General features: G+C 34.8%; 1 protein-coding gene across 1 annotated transcript in view; it reads right to left on the bottom strand.

Annotated features, from left to right (window-relative positions):
* Window positions 1-27,251, bottom strand: part of usp43b (ubiquitin specific peptidase 43b) — a 248,565-nt gene that overhangs the window by 110,493 nt on the left and 110,821 nt on the right. The window contains exon 3 of the mRNA XM_061973859.2: window positions 20,281-20,396. Coding sequence (XP_061829843.2) covers window positions 20,281-20,396 — 116 coding nt within the window. The remainder of the gene's footprint in view (window positions 1-20,280; window positions 20,397-27,251) is intronic.

The raw sequence follows: 27,251 nt of genomic DNA, 5'->3' as shown, positions 1-27,251 counted from the left end.
CTTTCAACAATTGTAAAAAAAAATAATCTAAAATTTCCTAGAATTCTCAGTTTTCAGGGAAATTTTCCCCATTCAGAATGAATTATCCATTTTTCACACTTGCACAATTCCAACATTTTTCAACCTATTCAAACCATTCCACCTTCAACACATTCCACTCATCCTGGACATTCAAACTATCATTTTTTCAACTTCAAAACAATTCTAAGAATTCCCAGAATTCCCGTTTTTTTAAAACCCTTTTTTCACCCTTTTTCCTGGCGACTACTCCTTCCACATTTTCCAACCCACTTCAACCGTTCCACCAACAAATCATTCCTCTTAGTCAGGACAAAAAATAAAGTTGTTTTTTGAACTGGAAAAATTCCCAAAATTCCCTAGTACCATTTCTCAAATAAAAATGTTACAACTTCAACATTTCTCGACCTATTAGAAAAAAATCCAACACCAACCATTCAGTCATTCAGAACATTCAAATTATTTTTGCATTTTCCAAAAAATCACTCTTTTCCCCAAATTTCCATGAAATTCCCATTGAAAAGAATGGGACATTTTTCAAAAACAAAGTTGTTTTTTGATCTAGAAAACTTCCCGAAATTCCAGGAATTCCGTAATACCATTTCTCCAAAAAATGTTTTACTCCTTCAACATTTGTCGACCAATTTGAAAAAAATCCAACACATCCAGAACATTCACTTTTCTTTTTTTTTTGCTTTTTCCCAAAAATTCCCTCTTTTCCCAAAATTCCCATGAAATTCCCATTGAAAAGAATGGGACATTTTTCAAAGTTCCACAACTCCCACAAGTTTTATTCGATTCTAACCCTTCCAACTTCAAAATATTCAGCCTGTTCAGGAATTGTGTGCTCCCTTTCAAGAATTGTAAAAAAAAAAAAAAAATTCCCGGATTTCCTAGACTTATCAGTTTTTAGGGACATTTTCCCCATCCAGAATGAATTATCCATGTTTCACACTTGCACAATTCCCACATTTTTCAACCTATTCAAACCATTCCACCTTCAACACATTCCACTCATCCTGGACATTCAAACTATCATTTTTTCAACTTCAAAACAATTCTAAGAATTCCCAGAATTCCCGTTTTTTTTACCCTTTTTCCCGAAATTCCAGGAATTCCCTAGTACCATTTCTCAATTAAAAATGTTACAACTTCAACATTTCTCGACCGATTAGAAAAAAATCCAACACCAACCATTCAGAACATTCAAATTATTTTTGCATTTTCCAAAAAAATCCCTCTTTTCCCAAATTCCCATGAAAATCCCATTGAAAAGAATGGGACATTTTTCAAAGTTCCACAACTCCCACAAGTTTTATCCGATTCACACCCTTCCATCTTCAAAATATTCAGCCTGTTCAGGAATTGTGTGCTCCCTTTCAACAATTGTAAAAAAAATAAATCTCACATTTCCTAGAATTCTCAGTTTTTAGGGACATTTTCACCACTCAGAATTAATTATCCATTTTTCACACTTTCACAATTCCCACATTTTTCAACCTATTCAAACCATTCCACCTTCAACACATTCCACTCATCCTGGACATTCCAACTATCGTTTTTTCAAGTTCAAAACAATTCTAAGAATTCCCAGAATTCCCGTTGTTTTCACCCTTTTTCCTGGAGACTATTCCTTCCACATTTTCCAACCCACTTCAACCGTTCCACCGACAAATCATTCCTCTTAGTCAGGACAAAAAACAAAGTTGTTTTTTTAACTGGAAAAATTCCCGAAATTCCAGGAATTCCCTAGTACCATTTCTCAAATAAAAATGTTACAACTTCAACATTTCTCGATCGATTTGAAAAAAATCCAACACCAACCATTCAGTCATTCAGAACATTCAAATAATTTTTGCATTTTCCAAAAAATCCCTCTTTTCCCCAAATTTCCATGAAATTCCCATTGAAAAGAATGGGACATTTTTCAAAGCTCCACAACTCCCACAAGTTGTATTTGATTCTAACCCTTCCAACTTCAAAATATTCAGCCTGTTTAGGAATTGTGTGTTCCCTTTCAACAATTGTAAAAAAAAAAAAAAATCCCGGATTTCCTGGAATTCTCAGTTTTTAGAGCCATTTCCCCCACTCAGAATTAATTATCCATTTTTCACACTTGCACAATTCCCACATTTTTCAACCTATTCAAACCATTCCACCTTCAACACATTCCACTCATCCTGGACATTCAAACTATCATTTTTTCAACTTCAAAACAATTCTAAGAATTCCCAGAATTCCCGTTTTTTTCACCCTTTTTCCTGGAGACTATTCCTTCCACATTTTCCAACCCACTTCAACCGTTCCACCGACAAATCATTCCTCTTAGTCAGGACAAAAAACAACGTTTTTTGAACTGGAAAAATTCCCGAAATTCCAGGAATTCTGTAATACCATTTCTCAATTTTTTTTTTTTTTACTATTTCAACATTTCTCGACCGATTTGAAAAAAATCCAACACCAACATTCACTTTTTTTTATTTTTTTTATTGCTTTTTCCCAAAAATTCCCTCTTTTCCCAAATTCCCATGAAATTCCCATTGAAAAGAATGGGACATTTATCAAAGTTCCACAACTCCAACAAGTTTTATTCGATTCAAACCCTTCCATCTTCAAAATATTCAGCCTGTTCAGGAATTGTGTGCTCCCTTTCAACAATTGTAAAAAAAAAAAAAATTCCCGGATTTCCGAGAATTCTCAGTTTTTAGAGACATTTTCCCCATTCAGAATTAATTATCCATTTTTCACACTTTCACAATTCCCACATTTTTCAACCTATTCAAACCATTCCACCTTCAACACATTCCACTCATCCTGGACATTCAAACTATCATTTTTTCAAGTTCAAAACAATTAGAAGAATTCCCAGAATCCCCGTTTTTTTCACCCTTTTTCCTGGAGACTATTCCTTCCACATTTTCCAACCCACTTCAACCGTTCCACCGACAAATCATTCCTCTTAGTCAGGACAAAAAACTAAGTTGTTTTTTGAACTGGAAAAATTCCCGAAATTCCAGGAATTCTGTAATACCATTTCTCAATTTTTTTTTTTTACTATTTCAACATTTCTCGACCGATTTGAAAAAAATCCAACACCAACATTCACTTTTTTTTTGTTGCTTTTTCCCAAAAATTCCCTCTTTTCCCAAATTCCCATGAAATTCCCATTGAAAAGAATGGGACATTTTTCAAAGTTCCACCACTCCCACAAGTTTTATTCGATTCAAACCCTTCCATCTTCAAAATATTCAGCCTGTTCAGGAATTGTGTGCTCCCTTTCAACAATTGTAAAAAAAAATAATTCCCAGATTTCCTAGAATTCTCAGTTTTTAGGGACATTTTCACCACTCAGAATTAATTAGCCATTTTTCACACTTGCACAATTCCCACATTTTTCAACCTATTCAAACCATTCCACCTTCAACACATTCCACTCATCCTGGACATTCAAACTACCATTTTTTCAAGTCCAATTTTTTTTTAAGAATTCCCAGAATTCCCGTTGTTTTTCAAACCCTTTTTTCTGGCAACTACTCCTTCCACATTTTCCAACCCACTTCAACCGTTCCACCGACAAATCATTCCTCTTAGTCAGGACAGAAAACAAAGTTGTTTTTTTGAATTGGAAAAATTCCCAAAATTCCAGGAATTCCCTAATACCATTTCTCAAATAAAAATGTTACAACTTCAACATTTCTCGACCGATTTGAAAAAAATCCAACACCAACCATTCAGTCATTCAGAACATTCAAATTATTTTTGCATTTTCCAAAAAATGTCCTCTTTTCCCAAAATTCCCATGAAATTCCCATTGAAAAGAATGGGACATTTTTCAAAGTTCCACAACTCCCACACGTTATATTCGATTCAAACCCTTCCAACTTCAAAATATTCAGCCTGTTCAGGAATTGTGTGCTCCCTTTCAACAATTGTAAAAAAAAAAAAATTCCCGGATTTCCTAGAATTATCAGTTTTTAGGGACATTTTCACCATTCAGAATTAATTATCCATTTTTCACACTTGCACAATTCCCACATTTTTCAACCTATTCAAACCATTCCACCTTCAACACATTCCACTCATCCTGGACATTCAAACTATCATTTTTTCAACTTCAAAACACTTTTAAGAATTTCAGAATTCCCGTTTTTTTCACCCTTTTTCCTGGAGACTATTTCTTCCACATTTTCCAACCCACTTCAACCGTTCCACCGACAAATCATTCCTCTTAGTCAGGACAAAAACAAAGTTGTTTTTTGAACTGGAAAAATTCCAGAAATTCCAGGAATTCCGTAATACCATTTGTACATTTTTTTTTTTTACTATTTCAACATTTCTCGACCGATTTGAAAAAAAATCCAACACCAACCATTTAAAGTCATTCAGAACATTCACTTTTTTTTGGTGCTTTTTCCCAAAAATTCCCTCTTTTCCCCAAATTTCCATGAAATTCCCATTGAAAAGAATGGGACATTTTTCAAAGCTCCACAACTCCCACAAGTTTTATTTGATTCAAACCCTTCCATCTTCAAAATATTCAGCCTGTTCAGGAATTGTGTGCTCCCTTTCAACAATTGTAAAAAAAAAAAAAATTCCCGGATTTCCGAGAATTCTCAGTTTTTAGAGACATTTCCCCTATTCAGAATTAATTATCCATTTTTCACACTTGCACAATTCCCACATTTTTCAACCTATTCAAACCATTCCACCTTCAACACATTCCACTCATCCTGTGTCAAGACTGGGACTTTGGCTTGGTTTGTTCTCCCGTGGTGCAAATGAGCATTTGGACCAGACATGGCGTGAAGGTGAAGACATTATTTATTTTAAACTATCAAAAAAGGAATAAACAAAAAGCGCGCACAGTGGCGGAGAATAAAACTAGACTTTAAACACAAAACTTGCACATTGGCAGAAACTATGAACAATTAAACAAAACACTAACTGTGGCTTAACAAACAAAAACTTACTTGGCATGGAACCGGCATGAAAAAAAAGAGTAGCAAGGGTCATCAGGGTGTGGAGAGTGTGCAGGAGCATAAATGTGGTGATGTCGTCAGAAACGAACAACAGAAAATGAATGAACTTAAATACTATGGACATGATTAGTGAAAGCAGGTGCGTGACTCAAAACGTGAAACAGGTGTGTGACGTGACAGGTGAAAACTAATGGTTGCTATGGTGACAAGAGTGCACAATGAGTCCAAACGTGGAACAGGTGCGTGACGTGACAGGTGAAACTAATGGTTGCTATGGTGACAAAACAAAAAGTGCACAAAAAGTCCAAAATTTAAACCGAACATTACTAAAACAAAACATGATCACACAGACATGACATCCTGGACATTCAAACTATCATTTTTTCAATTTCAAAACAATTCTAAGAATTCCCAGAATTCCCGTTTTTTTCACCCTTTTTCCTGGAGACTATTCCTTCCACATTTTACAACCCACTTCAACCGTTCCACCGACAAATCATTCCTCTTAGTTAGGACAAAAAACAACGTTTTTTGAACTGGAAAAATTCCCGAAATTCCAGGAATTCTGTAATACCATTTCTCAATTATTTTTTTTTACTATTTCAACATTTCTCGACCGATTTGAAAAAAATCCAACACCAACATTCACTTTTTTTTTTTTTTTTTTTTGCTTTTTCCCAAAAATTCCCTCTTTTCCCAAATTCCCATGAATCTCCCATTGAAAAGAATGGGACATTTTTCAAAGTTCCACCACTCCCACAAGTTTTATTTGATTCAAACCCTTCCATCTTCAAAATATTCAGCCTGTTCAGGAATTGTGTGCTCCCTTTCAACAATTGTAAAAAAAAAAAAAAAAAAATTCCCGGATTTCCTAGACTTATCAGTTTTTAGGGACATTTTCCCCATCCAGAATGAATTATCCATGTTTCACACTTGCACAATTCCCACATTTTCCAACCTATTCAAACCATTCCACCTTCAACACATTCCACTCATCCTGGACATTCAAACTATCATTTTTTCAACTTCAAAACAATTCTAAGAATTCCCAGAATTCCCGTTTTTTTCAAACCCTTTTTTCACCCTTTTTCCTGGCGACTACTCCTTCCACATTTTCCAACCCACTTCAACCGTTCCACCGACAAATCATTCCTCTTAGTCAGGATAAAAAACAAAGTTGATTTTTGAACTGGAAAACTTCCCGAAATTCCAGGAATTTCGTAATACCATTTCTCCAAAATTTTTTTTACTACTTCAGCATTTCTCGACCGATTTGAAAAAAATCCAACACCAACCATTCAGAACATTCACTTTTTTTTTTTGCTTTTCCCCAAAAATTCCCAAATTCCCATGAAATTCCCATTGAAAAGAATGGGACATTTTTCAAAGTTCCACAACTCCCACAAGTTTTATCCGATTCAAACCCTTCCATCTTCAAAATATTCAGCCTGTTCAGGAATTGTGTGCTCCCTTTCAACAATTGTAAAAAAATAAATAAAAAATTCCCGGATTTCCTAGAACTCTCAGTTTTTAGGGACATTTTCCCCATCCATGTTTCACACTTGCACAATTCCCACATTTTTCAACCTATTCGAACCATTCCACCTTCAACACATTCCACTCATCCTGGACATTCAAACTAACACTTTCCAAAGATCCAAACCAAATTCCAGTTTTCCTGGAAATTCAACCTCTTCAACATTGAAACCATTCCAACATTCATACTACATTCTGTCAGCATTTCAGTTCAACTTCAGCATTGGAGCATTCACACCTCATCTGGTTGATCCAGGTCTTGGTACTCTCAGGGCGTAGAATGGATCGTAACTGGACTGTTCAGACCATCGTAGACGAGGTTCATCAGTTTGTGCTCACAGACTTAGATATTGCCATCAATTTGATGCCCGGAGACAATCCAAAGCTTGAATATCCAACTAAGATTCATGTTTGAGTCTTCTATCTGACAGATTAGAGCAATAAAGTTGAGTTTATTTGGGCAATGATTTACTGTAACTTGTGTAGTTTTGTAACATGGTTATGATGATTGAATAGTGGGCTCCAGCAAGGGTAATTATAGGGTCTGTGGATTGTTGATGTAGCTTTACATTGCACAAGACACCGCGGAGTGAAGTGTTACTGACTAACAGAGACTTCAGAGGAAATCAGATGAGACATTAATCAGTTTAGGGCATTACGGTCTCGGTCTTAGATCTATCAGGTCCACACAACACAAGATCTATGCTTGGGTTTGTTGGTAAGTAGTGAGGGCCGCCTAAAGTGTCAGAGCTAAGATATTTGAGCAATTAGGAAGCAGACGATGACACGTATTATTGGAAGTCTCACCGAGCTGCGAGGAACTGAACAAAAGTCTGAGAGGGGTATCTTTTAAAAACACTAACCAATTTAGGGCTCATATTGTGATCTTTTTTTTTCTACGTTAAAACTATAGGGCTGTCAATGTAAACGCGTTATAACACATGGGAATAATAAAAAAAAAAAAGTTAATAATAAATGAAGATGTAACACATTGTTTTGACCACACCTTACCATCGTCACACTGTCTGTGATCAGCTCACACGGCAGTGTGATGATAGTCAGAGAGGTGTGTGCTCAGCGGCCAACTTCATTTCAAAACACACTCCACTGGAACTTTAGATACAAAAGCCAAAAGCAGTGAAGTTGTCAGGTTGTGTAAATGGTCAATAAAAAGAGAATACAACAAATCCTTTTCAACTTATATTCAATTGAATAGACTGCAAAGACAAGATATTTCATGTTCACACTGAGAAACTTTGCTATTTTTGCAAATAATCCTTCATTTAGAATTTAATGACAGCAACACATTGCATTAAAGGCATTTTTACCAGTGTGTTACATGGCCTTTCCTTTTAACAACACTCAGTAAAGGTTTGGGAACTGAGGAGACACATTCTTGAAGTGGAATTCTTTCCCATTCTTGCTTGATGTACAGCTTAAGTTGTTCAACAGTCTCCCTTCTCATATTTTAGCCTTCACACATTTTCAATGTCTGGACTACAGGCAGGCCAGTCTAGTACCCGCACTCTTTTACTACGAAGCCACGCTGTTGCAACACCTGGCTTGGCATTGTCTTGCTGAAATAATCCAATCCAATGCAATCCACTTTATTTATATAGCACATTTAAACAACAAAATGTTTCCAAAGTGTTGCACAACAATATTAAACACAATTAAAAACAATATCAAATAAATATGACTAAAAACGATTTTAAAGGGTAAAACCAATTAAAACAGTAAATAGAAATCACAATTTTAAAAACACAGAGGACAACAGAGGACCACACAACTCACGTAGTGTTAAAAGCCAGAGAATAAAAGTGGGTCTTAAATAAGCAGGGGCGTCCATGGTAACGTTGCTTGGATTGCAACATATGTTGCTCCAAAGTGGAGCAACATATATTTCATGTTCACACTGAGAAAGCTTTGTTATTTTTTTTTACAAATATTAGCTCATTTGGAATGTGATGACTGCAACATGTTTCAAAAAAGCTGGCACAAGTGGCAAAAAAAGAGTGAGAAAGTTGAGGAATGCTCATCAAAGACTTATTTGGAACATCCCACAGGTGAACAGGCTAATTGGGAACAGGTGGGTGCCATGATTGGGTGTAAAAGCAGCTTCCATGAAATGCTCAGTCATTCACAAACAAGGACGGGGGCGAGGGTCACCACTTTGTCGACAAATGCCTGAGCAAATTGTTTAAGAACAACATTTCTCAACAAGGAATTTCGGGATTTCACCATCTACGCTCCGTAATATCATCAAAAGGTTCGGAGAATCTGGAGAAATCACTGCACGTAAGCCATGATATTACACACCTTGGATCCCTTAGGCGGTACTGCATCAAAAAGCGACATCAGTGTGTAAATGATATCACCACATGGGCTCAGGAACACTTCAGAAAACCACTGTCAGTAACTACAGTTGGTCGCTACATCTGTAAGTGCAAGTTAAAACTCTACTATGCAAAGCCAAAGCCATTTATCAACAACACCCAGAAACCAGTATCCTCCTGTGTAGTGAAGCATGTTTAGCTATTCCTTGCTATATTATTGCACAGAATTCCAAAATGTGCACTTAATTCTTACTATACTCTCATCAAGTTTTGAGTAAATCGATGTCTAATAAAACATTGACAAATGTTCCTGTGAAAATTGCATTTGTGTGCAAATATTGGGGGATATTCTTAAGCAAATGTGAATTATGCACATTTAAGAATGTGATTTATCTAATCAGCTCTAGTTAAAACACTTCTTTGTGGTCTAAATAACATGTAAGGGTGGTGCTTGGATTTTGTTTCACAGCATGTGCATGTGCATGTACGAGCCAGTCTGCCCCACAACAATTGGATAGAGAAAAATAAGGTACTTATTGACTTCATCTTTGGACTACAGCTGAAAAAAAAAATGGCGAACTTGCGCAAAGTTTTTCGGATAAACCTCTACCATATATGGAGATATCCGCTGGCATGACTAAAGCAAAATATGTCACTCAAGTCTCAAATTCCACGTTTGGAGCAAGTTTGGAAGAAGGCAAGATTGTTTGATGAATATCTCAGCCATGCCTCCATGGTTTGATTTCACATTTTCGGGATTTATGCAGATCACAAATACACAAAAACAGGTAACAAGTAAAAATTTAAGCTGCAAGCAGCGTTGGTCGGGCCCGCGTATTTGGCAGGTGCTAGTCCTAAGTGTCCCAATACTTTTGTCTACTTTTAGTCTGAAGTGTCCCAAGACTTTTGTCTAGTGTACCTACCTTGTCTGCATAGTGTGGGCATGCTGGTGCTTCCTGCTTTTAAGCAGCCATCTTAAAAAAAACAGCAGTGCAGCAGCATCAGCGCAGCGGTTCTTTGAAGGGTCATAAAATCAAAACCGGAGCAGTTATTAAAACTCTTTCAATAACTTTTAATCAGAAGGGTTCAATCACTCTCCTGTGTTAGTTTGAAGCCGAAACGACAAACACGCTCAGAGGAGATAATGTTTGAAGAAAGGTGACCGGTTTTTACAAAAAAGTTGTTTTGAAGGGGGAATAGCAAACTTCCTGTATATTTTTGCTGGGGGTTGTCAATTTATGAAATGTAGGTCTAAGTGAGACCTACGGAGAGGTTTTTGTTTCATGTCTCTCCGACCTTCCCAGTGGGAGTTACAGGCAGTTTTGTCGTTTTTTTCTTCCGAGGAGCAGTTTTTTCTCCGTTTTATTCAAAAATTGCTGTAGAGCGCAATTTTTTAATTTTTTATTTATTATTTAATATTTTTATTAGATCGCAATTTCTGCCAGTCCTGATGTGTGCGTCCAGTTTGGTGAGTTTTGAAGCATGTTAAGGGGGTCAAATTGCAGCTCAAAGAGGCAAAAGTGACTGTTTTTACTCAAATTTAGTGTTGAAGGGGGAATAGCAAACTTCCTGTAGATTTTTGGCCGAGGAAATAAATGAATAAAATTTAAGTCTAAGTGAGACCTACATAGAGGTTTTTGTTTCATGTCTCTACGACATTCGTACTGGGAGTTAGAAAAAGTTTACTTTGTAGGGGGCGCTAGAGCGCAATTTTGAGTTTTGGGGTTTGGTGTTTTTACCAAAGAGTTTTGTTCGAGTTTATTTATGTGTGCGTCAAATTTGGTGAGTTTTGAAGCATGTTAAGGGGGTCAAAGTAGTGCGCAAAGCTGCGGAACAATAATAAAGAATAATAATAAAACCTTAGAATAACAATAGGTCCTTATGTCCCATTGCATAAGGACTCCCAAAAGCATCTTTAAATGTACTTTATTATAACAGCACAGCATGTATTTATATGACAAAATCCAAACAACCTTCCCTAGTCATAGTGCACAAAAAAAAAAAAGAAACGTCAACACAGATGGTCACACGTAACAACCTGCTCATTGAACTTTGTAGATAAGAAAAATGTCCAAACACCATAAAAAAAAGTATAAGTTACACCCAACTAAATCCATTAGTGCATGATTTTAGCTGCTTGATATTTCTGATTGATTACAAAACTTTAAGAAGGTCGTCACTAGGGTTGTACGGTATACCGGTACTAGTATAGTACGCGCTATTAATGAATCAAAAACCGTACTATAAAGTACCGGTTCCCGGGCATGACGGTGCGCCGTCACGTCATGACATTGCTGGTTTTACGAGCAGAGGAGCATGTTGGGCAGCGCACACACACAGAGTACTTACAAGCAGACACAGTGTGTAGACAGAAAAGGGAGAATGGACGCATTTTGGTGTAAAAAGTCAAGATAAAGGTGAAGTTATAACACTGAAACACCCTCAGGAAGAGCTGCTTTAAGACATGGCTAGCTAGTTAGCGGCTAACGTCCATCCACAGTGTTTTAGCTACTTCTAAATCACTAATTCTCGTCTCCATGGCGACAAATAAAGTATGTTTCTTACAAGTTCCATTATCACTGGAGGACGAGGAATATCTAAACATGCTTCACTACACACTGTAGGAGGATACAATAGCTCACCACCGTCACAATGTAAACAAATGCCATGGGTGGATCTACACCTGACATCCACTGTAATGATACCAAGTACAAGAGCGTATCTAGTCGATACTACTATGATTACATCCCATTTTAACACTCATATTGTGTTTATAAACTCAGGACACATGAGGACTTTGAATATGACCAATGTATGATCCTGTAACTACTTGGTATCGGATCCAGGGCCGGCCCGTGGCATAGGCCGTATAGGCAAATGCTAAGGGCGCCGTCCATCAGGGGGCGCCACGCCAGTGCCACAAATGTTGGAGAAAAAAAAAAGAAGAAAAAAAAAGTTGGTACTATTATTTCTAAATACAAAAAAATAACCCCACGTTAATTAAAATGCAAAGTAAAGCCTATTTAATAGAAATATTATTTGTTACAACATTACGCCCCCCCCCCCCCTTGCACGGTGCGCCCCCTCCCTTCCCGTATCATGACTCTTTTTGGACGTCACCACATCAAAAAAATCAACACAAGATGTCAAAACGGCCAAAACTGTCAGGTGCCCAGGGAAGAAAAAAGAGAAAAGAAAAAAAGTTAAAGTTAAAGTACCAATGATTGTCACACACACACTAGGTGTGGCGAAATTAGTCTCTGCATTTGACCCATCACCCTTGATCACCCACTGGGAGGTGAGGAGAGCAGTGAGCAGCAGCGGTGGCCGCGCCCGGGAATCATTTTTTGGTGATTTAACCCCCAATTCCAACCTTTGATGCTGAGTGCCAAACAAGGAGATAATGGGTCCCATTTTTATAGTCTTTGGTATGACTCGAGGAGGAGAAACGAGAAAAGACAGAGGTAGCAGGTAGGTAACGTTAGCCTACATGAAATTATTTGTCTGTTACAGAATGTGATAGTAACCTGGCTTTTTAGCATTAAGCTAATGTTACATGATTCGGCAATTGCTAATCAATAAATAGCTAGTTCTGTTTTAACGTCGGGTTAATATTGTGGAGGGGGCTAAATTGTTATGGAAAATAATAATGTAACGTTAGGTAATTACAGTACTCCCACCTTACATTCCTCAGGGACATTTGTATTAGATCTTTTAAGCAGCTGTTTTTTGTTTACATTGTTATTGCCTTCTGGTTAGCTAATGTTTGTTACGATCCGCTGCACGGATCATAGTTTGTTTATGTTTCTCGTCACATATGTTTTCAGCACATTTGATTTTGTTTGTGTTCAGTTGCCATGTCAGCTGATTACTTTCACCTGCCTCTGGTTAGTGTTCGGGACGCGCACCTGTTGCCCGGGCACTAATCAGAGGGCTATTTAGTCTTTGCTCTGGCCTCACTCTGTCTGGCTTCGTAGTTTGTTCTCACACAACTGATGACGACGATTATTTACTGTTTCTTAGCTACTAGTTCTCACGCTAGGCTCTTTTGGTTTGCTAGCTCCCACGCTAGCCCTTTTGTTTATTCATCATATTATTTATATTTTAAATAAATCATTTTTCCTACCTGCAAGCTGTGTCCGAAGCCGTCTGCATCCTTGGGAGAACCACACCCGCATCACTATGCGACCACGTCGTTTCAATGTTTGCCCTGCAGGTAATAGTCACTTTTCCACCCTTTTATATATTAGGTATAGTTGTAAGTAAAAAAAAAAAGGTCAAAGACAAAGCTATTCGGGTTCTTGTGAGTATATACACTTCACTGCCGATGTGGGGGGGCGCCACCTAAAATCTTGCCTAGGGCGCCACATTGGTTAGGGCCGGGCCTGTCCCCTTTATTTGGGAAATTATCAAAATACATTTTGGTACTGGTACCAAAATATTTGTATGGAGACAAGCTAGGACAGTCCTGGCATAAAGTGTACAGAAATGAACGTGAGCGGTTGTTCTCAAGGGTAAACAAATAATAGTATTTAGGTCAACATTCCTTTAAAGCGTCCATGAATCTGTGTGAGTGTAATGCTATCTTGTCAGGTACCAACCTTTACCTGACCAATCCTCCAGATAGCACAATGAAAGGGCCTTTTGAAGTCATCTTTACTGCGGTTGTTGGGGTGACGGTGAAGACCAGCGAGTAGTTTGTCAGGTGGACCTCCAGCTATCTGAGGTGCAGCACCATTCATCTATTATAGGGTGGAGTAAATCCCTGCAAACGCAAGCTTTGAAGGTGCCTCCGCTTGAAATGGCCGCGATAAACTAGTCCAAAAAGTCTCTGGCGATGTAATGTGGGAGGACATTGAGAGGAAAAGCAGTGCATTTTTGACGGAAGGGATTAGGAATTTAATGAGTTCTAGGATTGTTGAAAACCTGGAGAATGAAGTCTTAATGGTGCAAGCATTATATTATTATATAAGCAAGTGTTTTCACTCCACAACAACCTCCAATAGAGTCGTATTTACATGTCTTACATACGATAATCATGCTAGGTTTTGATTGACAGTCATAGAGATATCGGAGTTTGCCCTGGTGTACAACCCTAACCCTAGCGTAGAACCCTAACCCTTACCCCTAACCCTTGCCCTTGCCCTGGTGTAGAACCCTAACCCTTACCCCTAACCCTTGCCCTGGTGTAGAACCCTAACCCTTACCCCTAACCCTTGCCCTGGTGTAGAACCCTAACCCTTACCCCTAACCCTTGCCCTGGTGTAGAACCCTAACCTTTACCCTTAACCCTAGCCCTGGTGTAGAACCCTAACCCTTACTCCTAACTCTAGCCCTGGTGTAGAACCCTAACCCGTACTCCTAACTCTAGCCCGGGTGTAGAACCCTAACCCTAACCCTACTAACCCTAACCCACAAACTAAGCAATAATCTGATCATCAAAAGGGGCAATTTGATCACATATGTAATGTAGTAACATTCATAATAACATGTAATATATACACGATGCAAGTATATATGTCATGTAGTAACATTCATAATAACATGCAATATATACATGATGTAAGTATATATGTCATGTAGTAACATTCATAATAACATGTAATATGTACATGATGTAGGTATATATGTAGTATCTAGTAACATTCATAATAACATGTAATATATACATGATGTAAGTATATATGTCATGTAGTAACATTCATAATAACATGTAATATATACATGATGTAAGTATACATGTCATGTAGTAACATTCATAATAACATGTAATGTATACATGATGTAAGTATATATGTCATGTAGTATAATTCATAATAACATTAATATATACATGATGTAAGTATATATGTCATGTAGTAACATTCATAATAACATGTAATATATACTGTACATGATGTAAGTATATATGTCATGTAGTAACAGTCATAATAACATGTTATACATGATGTAAGTATATATGTAGTATCTACTAACATTCATAATAACATGTAATATATACATGATGTAAGTATATGTGTCATGTAGCAACATTCATAATAACATGTAATATATGCATGATGTAAGTATATATGTAGTATCTAGTAACATTCATAATAACATGTAATATATACATGATGTAAGTATATATGTCATGTAGTAACATTCATAATAACATGTAATATATACATAATGTAAGTATATATGTCATGTAGTAACATTCATAATAACATGTAATATATACATGATGTAAGTATATATGTCATGTAGTAACATTCATAATAACGTAATATATACATGATGTAAGTATATATGTCATGTAGTAACATTCATAATAACATGTATTATATACATGATGTAAGTATATATGTCATGTAGTAACATTCATAATGACATGTAATATATACATGATGTAAGTATATATGTCATGTAGTAACATTCATAATAACATGTAATATATACATGATGTAAGTATATATGTCATTTAGAAACATTCATAATAACATGTAATATATACATGATGTAAGTATAGATGTAGTATCTAGTAACATTCATAATAACATGTAATATATACATGATGTAAGTATATATGTCATGTAGTAACATTCATAATAACATGTAATATATACATGATGTAAGTATATATGTCATGTAGTAACATTCATAATAACATGTAATATATACATGATGTAAGTATATATATCATGTAGTAACATTCATAATAACATGTAATATATATATGATGTAAGTATATATGTCATGTAGTAACATTCATAATAACATGTAATATATACATGATGTAAGTATATATGTCATGTAGTAACATTCATAATAACATGTAATATATACATGATGTAAGTATATGTGTCATGTAGTAACATTCATAATAACATGTAATATATACATGATGTAAGTATATATGTCATGTAGTAACATTCATAATAACATGTAATATATACATGATGTAAGTATGTATGTCATGTAGTAACATTCATAATAACATGTAATATATACATGATGGAAGTATATATATGTCATGTAGTAACATTCATAATAACATGTAATATATACATGATGTAAGTATATATGTCATGTAGTAACATTCATAATATGTAATATATACATGATGTAAGTAAATATGTCATGTAGTAACATTCATAATAACATGTAATATATACATGATGTAAGTATGTATGTCATGTAGTAACATTCATAATAACATGTAATATATACACGATGTAAGTATATATGGAGTGTAGTAACATTCATAATAACATGTAATATATACATGATGTAAGTATATATGTCATGTAGTAACATTCATAATAACATGTAATATATACATGATGTAAGTATATATGTCATGTAGTAACATTCATAATAACATGTAATATATACATGATGTAAGTATATATGTAGTATCTAGTAACATTCATAATAACATGTAATATATACATGATGTAAGTATATATGTCATGTAGTAACATTCATAATAACATGTCATATATACATGATGTAAGTATATATGTCATGTAGTAACATTCATAATAACATGTAATATATACATGATGTAAGTATATATGTCATGTAGTAACATTCATAATAACATGTAATATATACATGATGTAAGTATATATGTCATGTAGTAACATTCATAATAACATGTAATATATACATGATGTAAGTATATATGTCATGTAGTAACATTCATAATAACATGTAATATATACATGATGTAAGTATATATGTCATGTAGTAACATTCATAATAACATGTAATATAAACATGATGTAAGTATATATGTCATGTAGTAACATTCATAATAACATGTAATATATACATGATGTAAGTATATATGTCATGTAGTAACATTCATAATATTTTATATATACATGATGTAAGTATATATGTAACATTCATAATAACATGTAATATATGCATGATGTAAGTATCTATGTCATGTAGTAACATTCATAATAACATGTAATATATACATGATGTAAGTATATATGTCATGTAGTAACATTCAAAATAACATGTAATATATACATGATGTAAGTATATATGTCATGTAGTAACATTCATAATAACATGTAATATATACATGATGTAAGTATATATGTCATGTAGTAACATTCATAATAACATGTATTACATACATGATGTAAGTATATATGTAGTATCTAGTAACATTCATAATAACATGCAATATATACATGATGTAAGTATATATGTCATGTAGTAACATTCATAAAAACATGTAATATACATGATGCAAGTATATATGTCATGTAGTATCATTCATAATAACATGTAATATGTACATGATGTAAGTATATATGTCATGTAGTAACATTCATAATAACATGTAATATATACATGATGTAAGTATATATGTCATGTAGTAACATTCATAATAACATGTAATATATATGTAATGTAGTAACATTCATAATAACATGTAATATATACATGATGTAAGTATATATGTCATGTAGTAACATTCATAATAACATGTAATATATACATGATGTAAGTATATATGTCATGTAGTATCATTCATAATAACATGTAATATGTACATGATGTAAGTATATATGTCATGTAGTAACATTCATAATAACATGTTATATATGCATGATGTAAGTATGTATGTCATGTAGTATCATTCATAATAACATGTAATATGTACATGATGTAAGTATATATGTCATGTAGTAACATTCATAATAACATGTAATATATACATGATGTAAGTATATATGTCATGTAGTAACATTCATAATAACATGTAATATATACATGATGTAAGTATATATGTTATGTAGTAACATTCATAATAACATGTAATATATACATGATGTAAGTATATATGTAGTATCTAGTAACATTCATAATAACATGTAATATATACATGATGTAAGTATATATGTCATGTAGTAACATTCATGTAATATATACATGATGTAAGTATATATGTCATGTAGTAACATTCATAATAACATGTCATATATACATGATGTAAGTATATGTCATGTAGTAACATTCATAATAACATGTAATATATACATGATGTAAGTATATATGTCATGTAGTAACATTCATAATAACATGTAATATATACATGATGTAAGTATATATGTCATGTAGTAACATTCATGTAATATATACATGATGTAAGTATATATGTCATGTAGTAACATTCATAATAACATGTCATATATACATGATGTAAGTATATGTCATGTAGTAACATTCATAATAACATGTAATATATACATGATGTAAGTAGATATGTCATGTAGTAACATTCATAATAACATGTAATATATACATGATGTAAGTATATATGTAGTATCTCGCAACATTCATAATAACATGTAATACATACATGATGTAAATATATGTGTCATGTAGTAAAACTCATAATATGTAATACATACATGATGTAAGTATATATGTAGTATCTAGTAACATTCATAATAACATGTAATGTATACATGATGTAAGTATATATGTCATGTAGTAACATTCATAATAACATGTAATATATACATGATGTAAGTATATATGTCATGTAGTAACATTCATAATAACATGCAATATATACATGATGTAAGTATATATGTCATGTAGTAACATTCATAATAACATGTAATATATACATGATGTAGGTATATATGTAGTATCTAGTAACATTCATAATAACATGTAATATATACATGATGTAAGTATATATGTCATGTAGTAACATTCATAATAACATGTAATATATACATGATGTAAGTATATATGTCATGTAGTAACATTCATAATAACATGTAATATATACATGATGTAAGTATATATGTCATGTAGTAACATTCATAATAACATGTAATATATACATGATGTAGGTATATATGTAGTATCTAGTAACATTCATAATAACATGTAATATATACATGATGTAAGTATATATGTCATGTAGTAACATTCATAATAACATGTAATATATACATGATGTAAGTATATATGTCATGTAGTAACATTCATAATAACATGTAATATATACATGATGTAAGTATATATGTCATGTAGTAACATTCATAATAACATGTAATATATACATGATGTAGGTATATATGTAGTATCTAGTAACATTCATAATAACATGTAATATATACATGATGTAAGTATATATGTCATGTAGTAACATTCATAATAACATGTAATATATACATGATGTAAGTATATATGTCATGTAGTAACATTCATAATAACATGTAATATATACATGATGTAAGTATATATGTCATGTAGAATCATTCATAATAACATGTAATATATACATGATGTAAGTATATATGTAGTATCTAGTAACATTCATAATAACATGTAATATATACATGATGTAAGTATATGTGTCATGTAGTAACATTCATAATAACATGTAATATATACATGATGTAAGTATATATGTCATGTAGTAACATTCATAATAACATGTAATGTATACATGATGTAAGTATATATGTAGTATCTAGTAACATTCATAATAACATGTAATATATACATGATGTAAGTATATGTGTCATGTAGTAACATTCATAATAACATGTATTATATACATGATGTAAGTATATATGTAGTATCTAGTAACATTCATAATAACATGTAATATATACATGATGTAAGTATATATGTCATGTAGTAACATTCATAAAAACATGTAATATACATGATGTAAGTATGTATGTCATGTAGTAACATTCATAATAACATGTAATATATACATGATGTAAGTATATATGTCATGTAGTAACATTCATGATAACATGTAATATATACACGATGTAAGTATATATGTCATGTAGTAACATTCATAATAACATTGTAATATATACATGATGTAAGTATATTTGTAGTATCTAGTAACATTCATAATAACATGTAATATATACATGATGTAAGTATATATGTAGTATCTAGTAACATTCATAATAACATGTCATATATACATGATGTAAGTATAGATGTCGTATCTAGTAACATTCATAATAACATGTAATATATACATGATGTAAGTATATATGTAATGTAGTAACATTCATAATAACATGTCATATATACATGATGTAAGTATGTATGTAGTATCTAGTAACATTCATAATAACATGTAATATATACATGATGTAAGTATATATGTCAAGTAGTAAAAAACAATAAATAAATAGTGAACTGGTACTTTTCAAACATAGTATAGTACCGTGTTTGATTGGTTAGTACCGTGATACTATACTAGTACCGGTAAACTGTACAACCCTGGTGTAGATTATGTGTGTAAAAGTGTGGAGATATCCATGTCCGAGCTTGAAGTGCTATTATGTTGAACTGCAAGTGTGAAGTCACAGACACAACAAAGTGGAGCTATAATAAAAAGGCCAACTGACTTGTACTGAGCCTGGAAATGCTCCTGGACAAAACTATGCTGGACTGTCAGCTGCTGGGTCTGGGTCTGGCACAGGTCAGGATCAGGATCCAGCAGCTTTTCATCTCTGATGGGACCCTGCAGCAAACACAGTACAGTACATTAGCTCAACATACTCTCCAGTTCTTCAGACGAGCACTTGGTCTTTTCTGAAACTGCCAGGCGTGGTCCGTGAATAAAAGAGGACATAAAGGACGGAGATAAACACAACCCCGGGGGATGTTGCCTTCTTTACACGCTCATCTCCGACACAGACAAAGCTGGCCTTGGATCAAGACACAAGACACAAGACACAAGGTGGGGAGGAAAGAATCCAAAGACACTTTTCTGCACTAATGACTTCAAAGTAACTAGATGGTTCAGCTATACATATATATATATATATATATATATATATATACATATATATAAAAATGTGCATACATATATACAAATATAAATATGTGTATACATATATATATATATATATATATATATATATATATATATACACACACATATATATATATATACACATATATATACTGTATATACATATATATATATATATATACACACATATACATATATATACACACATATACATACACATTTTTACATACATATAAGTATATAAATATATATATACACATATATATATATATACTTTATATACATATACACATATACATATATATACACACATATACATACACATTTTTACCTACACACACAAATATATATATATATATATATATATATATATATATATATATATATATATATATACATACATTTTCTACCGCTTATTGCCTTTGGGGTCGCGGGGGTGCTGGAGCCTATCTCAGCTACAATCGGGCGGAAGGCGGGGTACACCCTGGACACGTCGCCACCTCATCGCAGTATATATATATATATATATATATATATATATATATATATATATATATATATATATATATATATATATGTATGTGTGGGAAAAAAATCACAAGACTATTTCATCTCTACAGGCCTGTTTCATGAGGGGGGGTACCCTCAATCATCAGGAGATTTTTAATCTTTTACACAGGTGCCTGCCTCCAGGGCGACAACTACTCCAATGTATTTTAAGCGTGATATCAGGCTTTTAAAACAAATGTGTTGTGGTAAACCACTAATGGTAACACAAACAAGCCGCTGGTGTTTTTGCTTTGAAAAATGGAACTGAGCAACTTGCAAACAGCACCTTAAAATATTTACCGCATTTTTCGGACCATAGGGCGCACTGAATTAGGGATGTCCCGATCCAGGTTTTTGCACTTCCGATCTGATACCGATATAGTTTTTGCATTTCCGATCCGATACTGACCGATCCCGATACTGACCGATACTGGCCTATCCGAGCATGTATTGAAGTTTAAAGTTATTTAGCCTACTTAGTTGTCAGAATCATGTTGAAAAGGGTTTTAGTACTCTTGATAACAACTAGCCAGCTGAATTAGGGGAGTTTGAATAATACACAATGGTTGGTAACAAGAAACTGACCTGTTTATTCAAGGATAAACACAAAATAGACAAAATGATACATGACAAACAGAAATGGCATCATTGAACTAGGGCTGGGCGATATGGCCTTTTTTTAATATTGCGATATTTTAAGGCCATATTGCGATACACAATATATATATATGTGGATATTTTGCCTTAGCCTTGAATGAACACTTGATGCATATAATCACAGCAGTATGATGATTCTATGTGTTTGGATTGATTGATTGAGACTTTTATTAGTAGGTTGCACAGTGAAGTACATATTCCGTACAATTGACCACTAAATGGTAACACCCCAATAAGTTTTTACACTTGTTTAAGTCGGGGTCCACTTAAATTGATTCATGATACAGATATATACTATCAGATATATACTATCATCATAATACAGTCATCACACAAGATAATCACATTGAATTATTTACATTATTTATAATCCAGGGTGTGGAGGGTAAGTGTCAAAAAGACAGCCAAAAGAGTTTGATATGAGAATTAATCTAAAGTTAAAATATAGGGTAGAAATGCACCCATTTGCAGGAAATGTAGTCTTGATTTTCAACATTTTCTTTCAAGGCTTGCATGTCTACATTAAAACATTCTTCTTCATACTGCATTAATATATGCTACTTTTAAACTTTCATGCAGAGAAGGAAATCACAACTAAAAAAAATCACTAATTTTTTCATACGGTGTTGATGTGGAAATTTTTGCCTAGGCATTTTGATGGTGTGGACGTGTGTCATCCGAATGGAGATAAGCGTCTCGACAGACGTCACAATATTTGAACAATGATGACGAAAACTGTTTTCTCTGTCGTGTCCGTGTGTCGAAAATTGTTATGCGCTTATTTTTTCATTTGATTTTGTGCGTGGCATATAATTGCTATGCGCAGAGGACGCTTAAACAGTGCGCAATTGCACAGGCGAGCACCTTAGAGGGAGCGTTGCTCGCACAACTCCGCTAGCATCACAGCTAACGTTAGCCATGCTGCTACCTCTCTGCTCGGGGAGGGCGTATACGTATGTGACGTATGACGACCCAGTATGTGACGTGTGTAAGAAGGTGCGCTTGCTGTCTGTGAGAGGGAGACACAGGAAAGAGTGAGAAGAGCCTGTCGTGTAATGCCAGCAGCTAAAAGCAACTGCGTGAGAATTCACAGACCTGTGGATGTGTTGAAGGTGTGCTGGAAAATGCGGAACGGAAATTACGGAGCAGCAGAAAAGTGGAATGTATTATTTAAATCGGTGCATTGGAAAACACGGACCGGAGTTTTTTTTAAAACTGGATCTGGATCGGCATTTTCCCATGCCTTGCCGATACGCAATTTTTGGCAAATATCGGCAGCCGATCCGATCCAAATATCAGATCGGGACATCCCTACACTGAATTATAAGGCACACTACCAATGAGCGGGTCTAGTCAGGTTTATTTCCATACAAAAGGTACACCGGATTATAAGGCGCATTAAAGGAGTCATATTCTGATTATTTTCTAAATGTAAAAGACTTCCTTGTGGTCTACACAACATGTAATGGTGGTTCTTTGCTCAAAAATGTTGCATAGATGATGTTTTACACATCATATTCAAGTCACTTTCTGACAGTCTCTTCAGGATGCACCGTTTTGTGGGCGCTCTTATTTACGTGCCTCCACTTCGACAGCGTCTTCTCTCCGTCATCTTTGTTATAGCGGTGTAGCGTGCAAGCACGGGAGTGCAACTCACTTGTGCAACAACAACGCCGGAAATGTGTCCCGTGAAAAACCGTCCGACCGGAACTCTCTAATAACAAAAGTTCCTTGGGTGAATAATGTAAAGTCACTACACCGGTATGTTTTAGTGCTTTCATGGCGAGTTTACTGACAGATATAAGTAAGAACTTTACACTACTTTATATTAGGAAGAACTTTACACTACTTTATATTAGTAAGAACTTTACACTACTTTATATTAGTAAGAACTTTACACTACTTTATATTAGTAAGAACTTTACACTACTTTATATTAGTAAGAACTTTACACTACCGGTACTTTATATTAGTAAGAACTTTACACTACTTTATATTTGTAAGAACTTTACACTACTTTATATTAGGAATGGCAATAGTGGAGGATGAATGTCACATAACAAGAAGATAGAGAAAAAGAAGAAGAGTATCGACTATGGTGTTGGTACAGACTACAATGGCGGACGCGCGCAAATTTTCAGTATTTATGCAAAACAGCAGGTACCAGAAGATAAGAAAAGTTGCTTTTGCATAATTAATAATATTGCGAAACAAAACGCTAGATAATGTCTGCTTGTCACGGTTGGGTAAGGGTGTAACGGTACGTGTATTTGTATCGAACCGTTTCGGTACGAGGGGTTCGGTTCGGAACGGAGGTGTACCGAAGGAGTTTCCACATGTGACAATCATTGGTACTTTAACTTTACTAGCGTCATCTTGCAGTTTACACGTACCTCTTATGTGTGACTGCCATCTACTGGTCACACTTATCATTACAGCATGTACCAAAGAAAATTGCTTCGAGGTCAGTAAGCACAACCAGGATTATTCCGTACATTAGCCGCACGGGGTTATAAGGCGGACTGTCGGGTTTTGGGAAAATGAAAGGATTTTAAGTGCGCCTTATAGTCCGGAAAATGCGGGAGTCAAATGCCAATGTGAGCGTGTATGGTCGCACAAACCAGCGGCGATCTGCCCGAGGTTGTGCAAAAAGAAGCTTGAATGAATGCCATCTTGAGAATGCATGAAGTCATCATATCTCATTCCACCTAAACACAACAGTACTTCTGTGTTTACTATCAGTGACATTACAATGCACCATGTCATTGTTTCCAGGGAAACAGAGCTAAAAGGAGGTTTAGAATTCACAAAAAGGCAAAGGGTGAGACATCAGTGCGAGGCAGAGACCTTTGCAGTTCACCACCGTTTCCAATCTATTCTTCCAGGAGTAGTCAAGCTACACCAACGCCAAGGACTGAAACCTGACCTTCTCCCTGCAAACGGCTTCATCAAGCACGTCGCTCACCTTCTTCTCATTCTCCGCTTTTTGCAAGGATGTCTCTCTTAATTCTGTTGTCCACACTCAAAATGTCAGAAAATCCAAAATGGGAGCTTCAGTCAATCAATCAATGAACCAATCTATCAAAACTTGACTAATAAAGCGCTTTTCTTTCATAAAAAAAAATGCCACACAAAGTGCTTTAAAGACATAAAAACAATGTCCGATGTCATCAATAACATGTCAGCACAGTTGAATGCATGGCTGAGTACGGAGGAGCCGGGGGGTAAAAGCACTATCACTGCACCAGGAGGTCACCAGACCACGGCCACAAGGCGTCCTCACAGCCACGGCCGATATAATCCCTGATGCAGAGGGCGAGCAAAAACAATAAAACATGTAAAATAGTAAGAACCATGAGTAAGAATAAAAGGTAAAATACGATTAAAACACATTATGAAGATAAAAAATACATATATACAGTAAATATTCAATAAATAAATAGAACAAAATATGAATAGCTTCATTAAAAAAATAAAAAAAAATAAAAAAAATAAATATATATATATACAGGTAAAAGCCAGTAAATTAGAATATTTTGAAAAACTTGATTTATTTCAGTAATTGCATTCAAAAGGTGTAACTTGTACATTATATTTATTCATTGCACACAGACTGATGCATTCAAATGTTTATTTCATTTAATTTTGATGATTTGAAGTGGCAACAAATGAAAATCCAAAATTCCGTGTGTCACAAAATTAGAATATTACTTAAGGCTAATACAAAAAAGGGATTTTTAGAAATGTTGGCCAACTGAAAAGTATGAAAATGAAAAATATGAGCATGTACAATACTCAATACTTGGTTGGAGCTCCTTTTGCCTCAATTACTGCGTTAATGCGGCGTGGCATGGAGTCGATGAGTTTCTGGCACTGCTCAGGTGTTATGAGAGCCCAGGTTGCTCTGATAGTGGCCTTCAACTCTTCTGCGTTTTTGGGTCTGGCATTCTGCATCTTCCTTTTCACAATACCCCACAGATTTTCTATGGGGCTAAGGTCAGGGGAGTTGGCGGGCCAATTTAGAACAGAAATACCATGGTCCGTAAACCAGGCACGGGTAGATTTTGCGCTGTGTGCAGGCGCCAAGTCCTGTTGGAACTTGAAATCTCCATCTCTATAGAGCAGGTCAGCAGCAGGAAGCATGAAGTGCTCTAAAACTTGCTGGTAGACGGCTGCGTTGACCCTGGATCTCAGGAAACAGAGTGGACCGACACCAGCAGATGACATGGCACCCCAAACCATCACTGATGGTGGAAACTTTACACTAGACTTCAGGCAACGTGGATCCTGTGCCTCTCCTGTCTTCCTCCAGACTCTGGGACCTCCATTTCCAAAGGAAATACAAAATTTGCTTTCGTCAGAAAACATGACTTTGGACCACTCAGCAGCAGTCCAGCTGGTGTCGGTCCACTCTGTTTCCTGAGATCCAGGGTCAACGCAGCCGTCTACCAGCAAGTTTTAGAGCACTTCATGCTTCCTGCTGCTGACCTGCTCTATGGAGATGGAGATTTCAAGTTCCAACAGGACTTGGCGCCTGCACACAGCGCAAAATCTACCCGTGCCTGGTTTACGGACCATGGTATTTCTGTTCTAAATTGGCCCGCCAACTCCCCTGACCTTAGCCCCATAGAAAATCTGTGGGGTATTGTGAAAAGGAAGATGCAGAATGCCAGACCCAAAAACGCAGAAGAGTTGAAGGCCACTATCAGAGCAACCTGGGCTCTTATAACACCTGAGCAGTGCCAGAAACTCATCAACTCCATGCCACGCCGCATTAACGCAGTAATTGAGGCAAAAGGAGCTCCAACCAAGTATTGAGTATTGTACATGCTCATATTTTTCATTTTCATACTTTTCAGTTGGCCAACATTTCTAAAAATCCCTTTTTTGTATTAGCCTTAAGTAATATTCTAATTTTGTGACACACGGAATTTTGGATTTTCATTTGTTGCCACTTCAAATCATCAAAATTAAATGAAATAAACATTTGAATGCATCAGTCTGTGTGCAATGAATAAATATAATGTACAAGTTACACCTTTTGAATGCAATTACTGAAATAAATCAAGTTTTTCAAAATATTCTAATTTACTGGCTTTTACCTGTATATTCCGATACTGCTACTTTTCTAAATAAAGGGGACCACAAAAAATGTCATTATTGTCTTTATTTGAACAAAAAATGTTAGTGTACATGAAACATATGTTTATTATTGTTATGTAGTCCTTAAATAAAATAGTGAACATACTAGACAACTTGTCTTTTAGTAGTAGGTAAACAAACAAAGACTCCTAATTAGTCTGCAGTAACATATTGTGTCATTTATCATTCTGTTATTTTGTCAACATTATGAGG

Source organism: Nerophis lumbriciformis, linkage group LG22, assembly GCF_033978685.3.
Source record: "Nerophis lumbriciformis linkage group LG22, RoL_Nlum_v2.1, whole genome shotgun sequence".
Taxonomy (NCBI): Eukaryota; Metazoa; Chordata; class Actinopteri; order Syngnathiformes; family Syngnathidae; genus Nerophis; species Nerophis lumbriciformis.
Note: the sequence above shows the minus strand (reverse complement) of the source record. Positions and strands in the feature narration are given on the sequence as shown.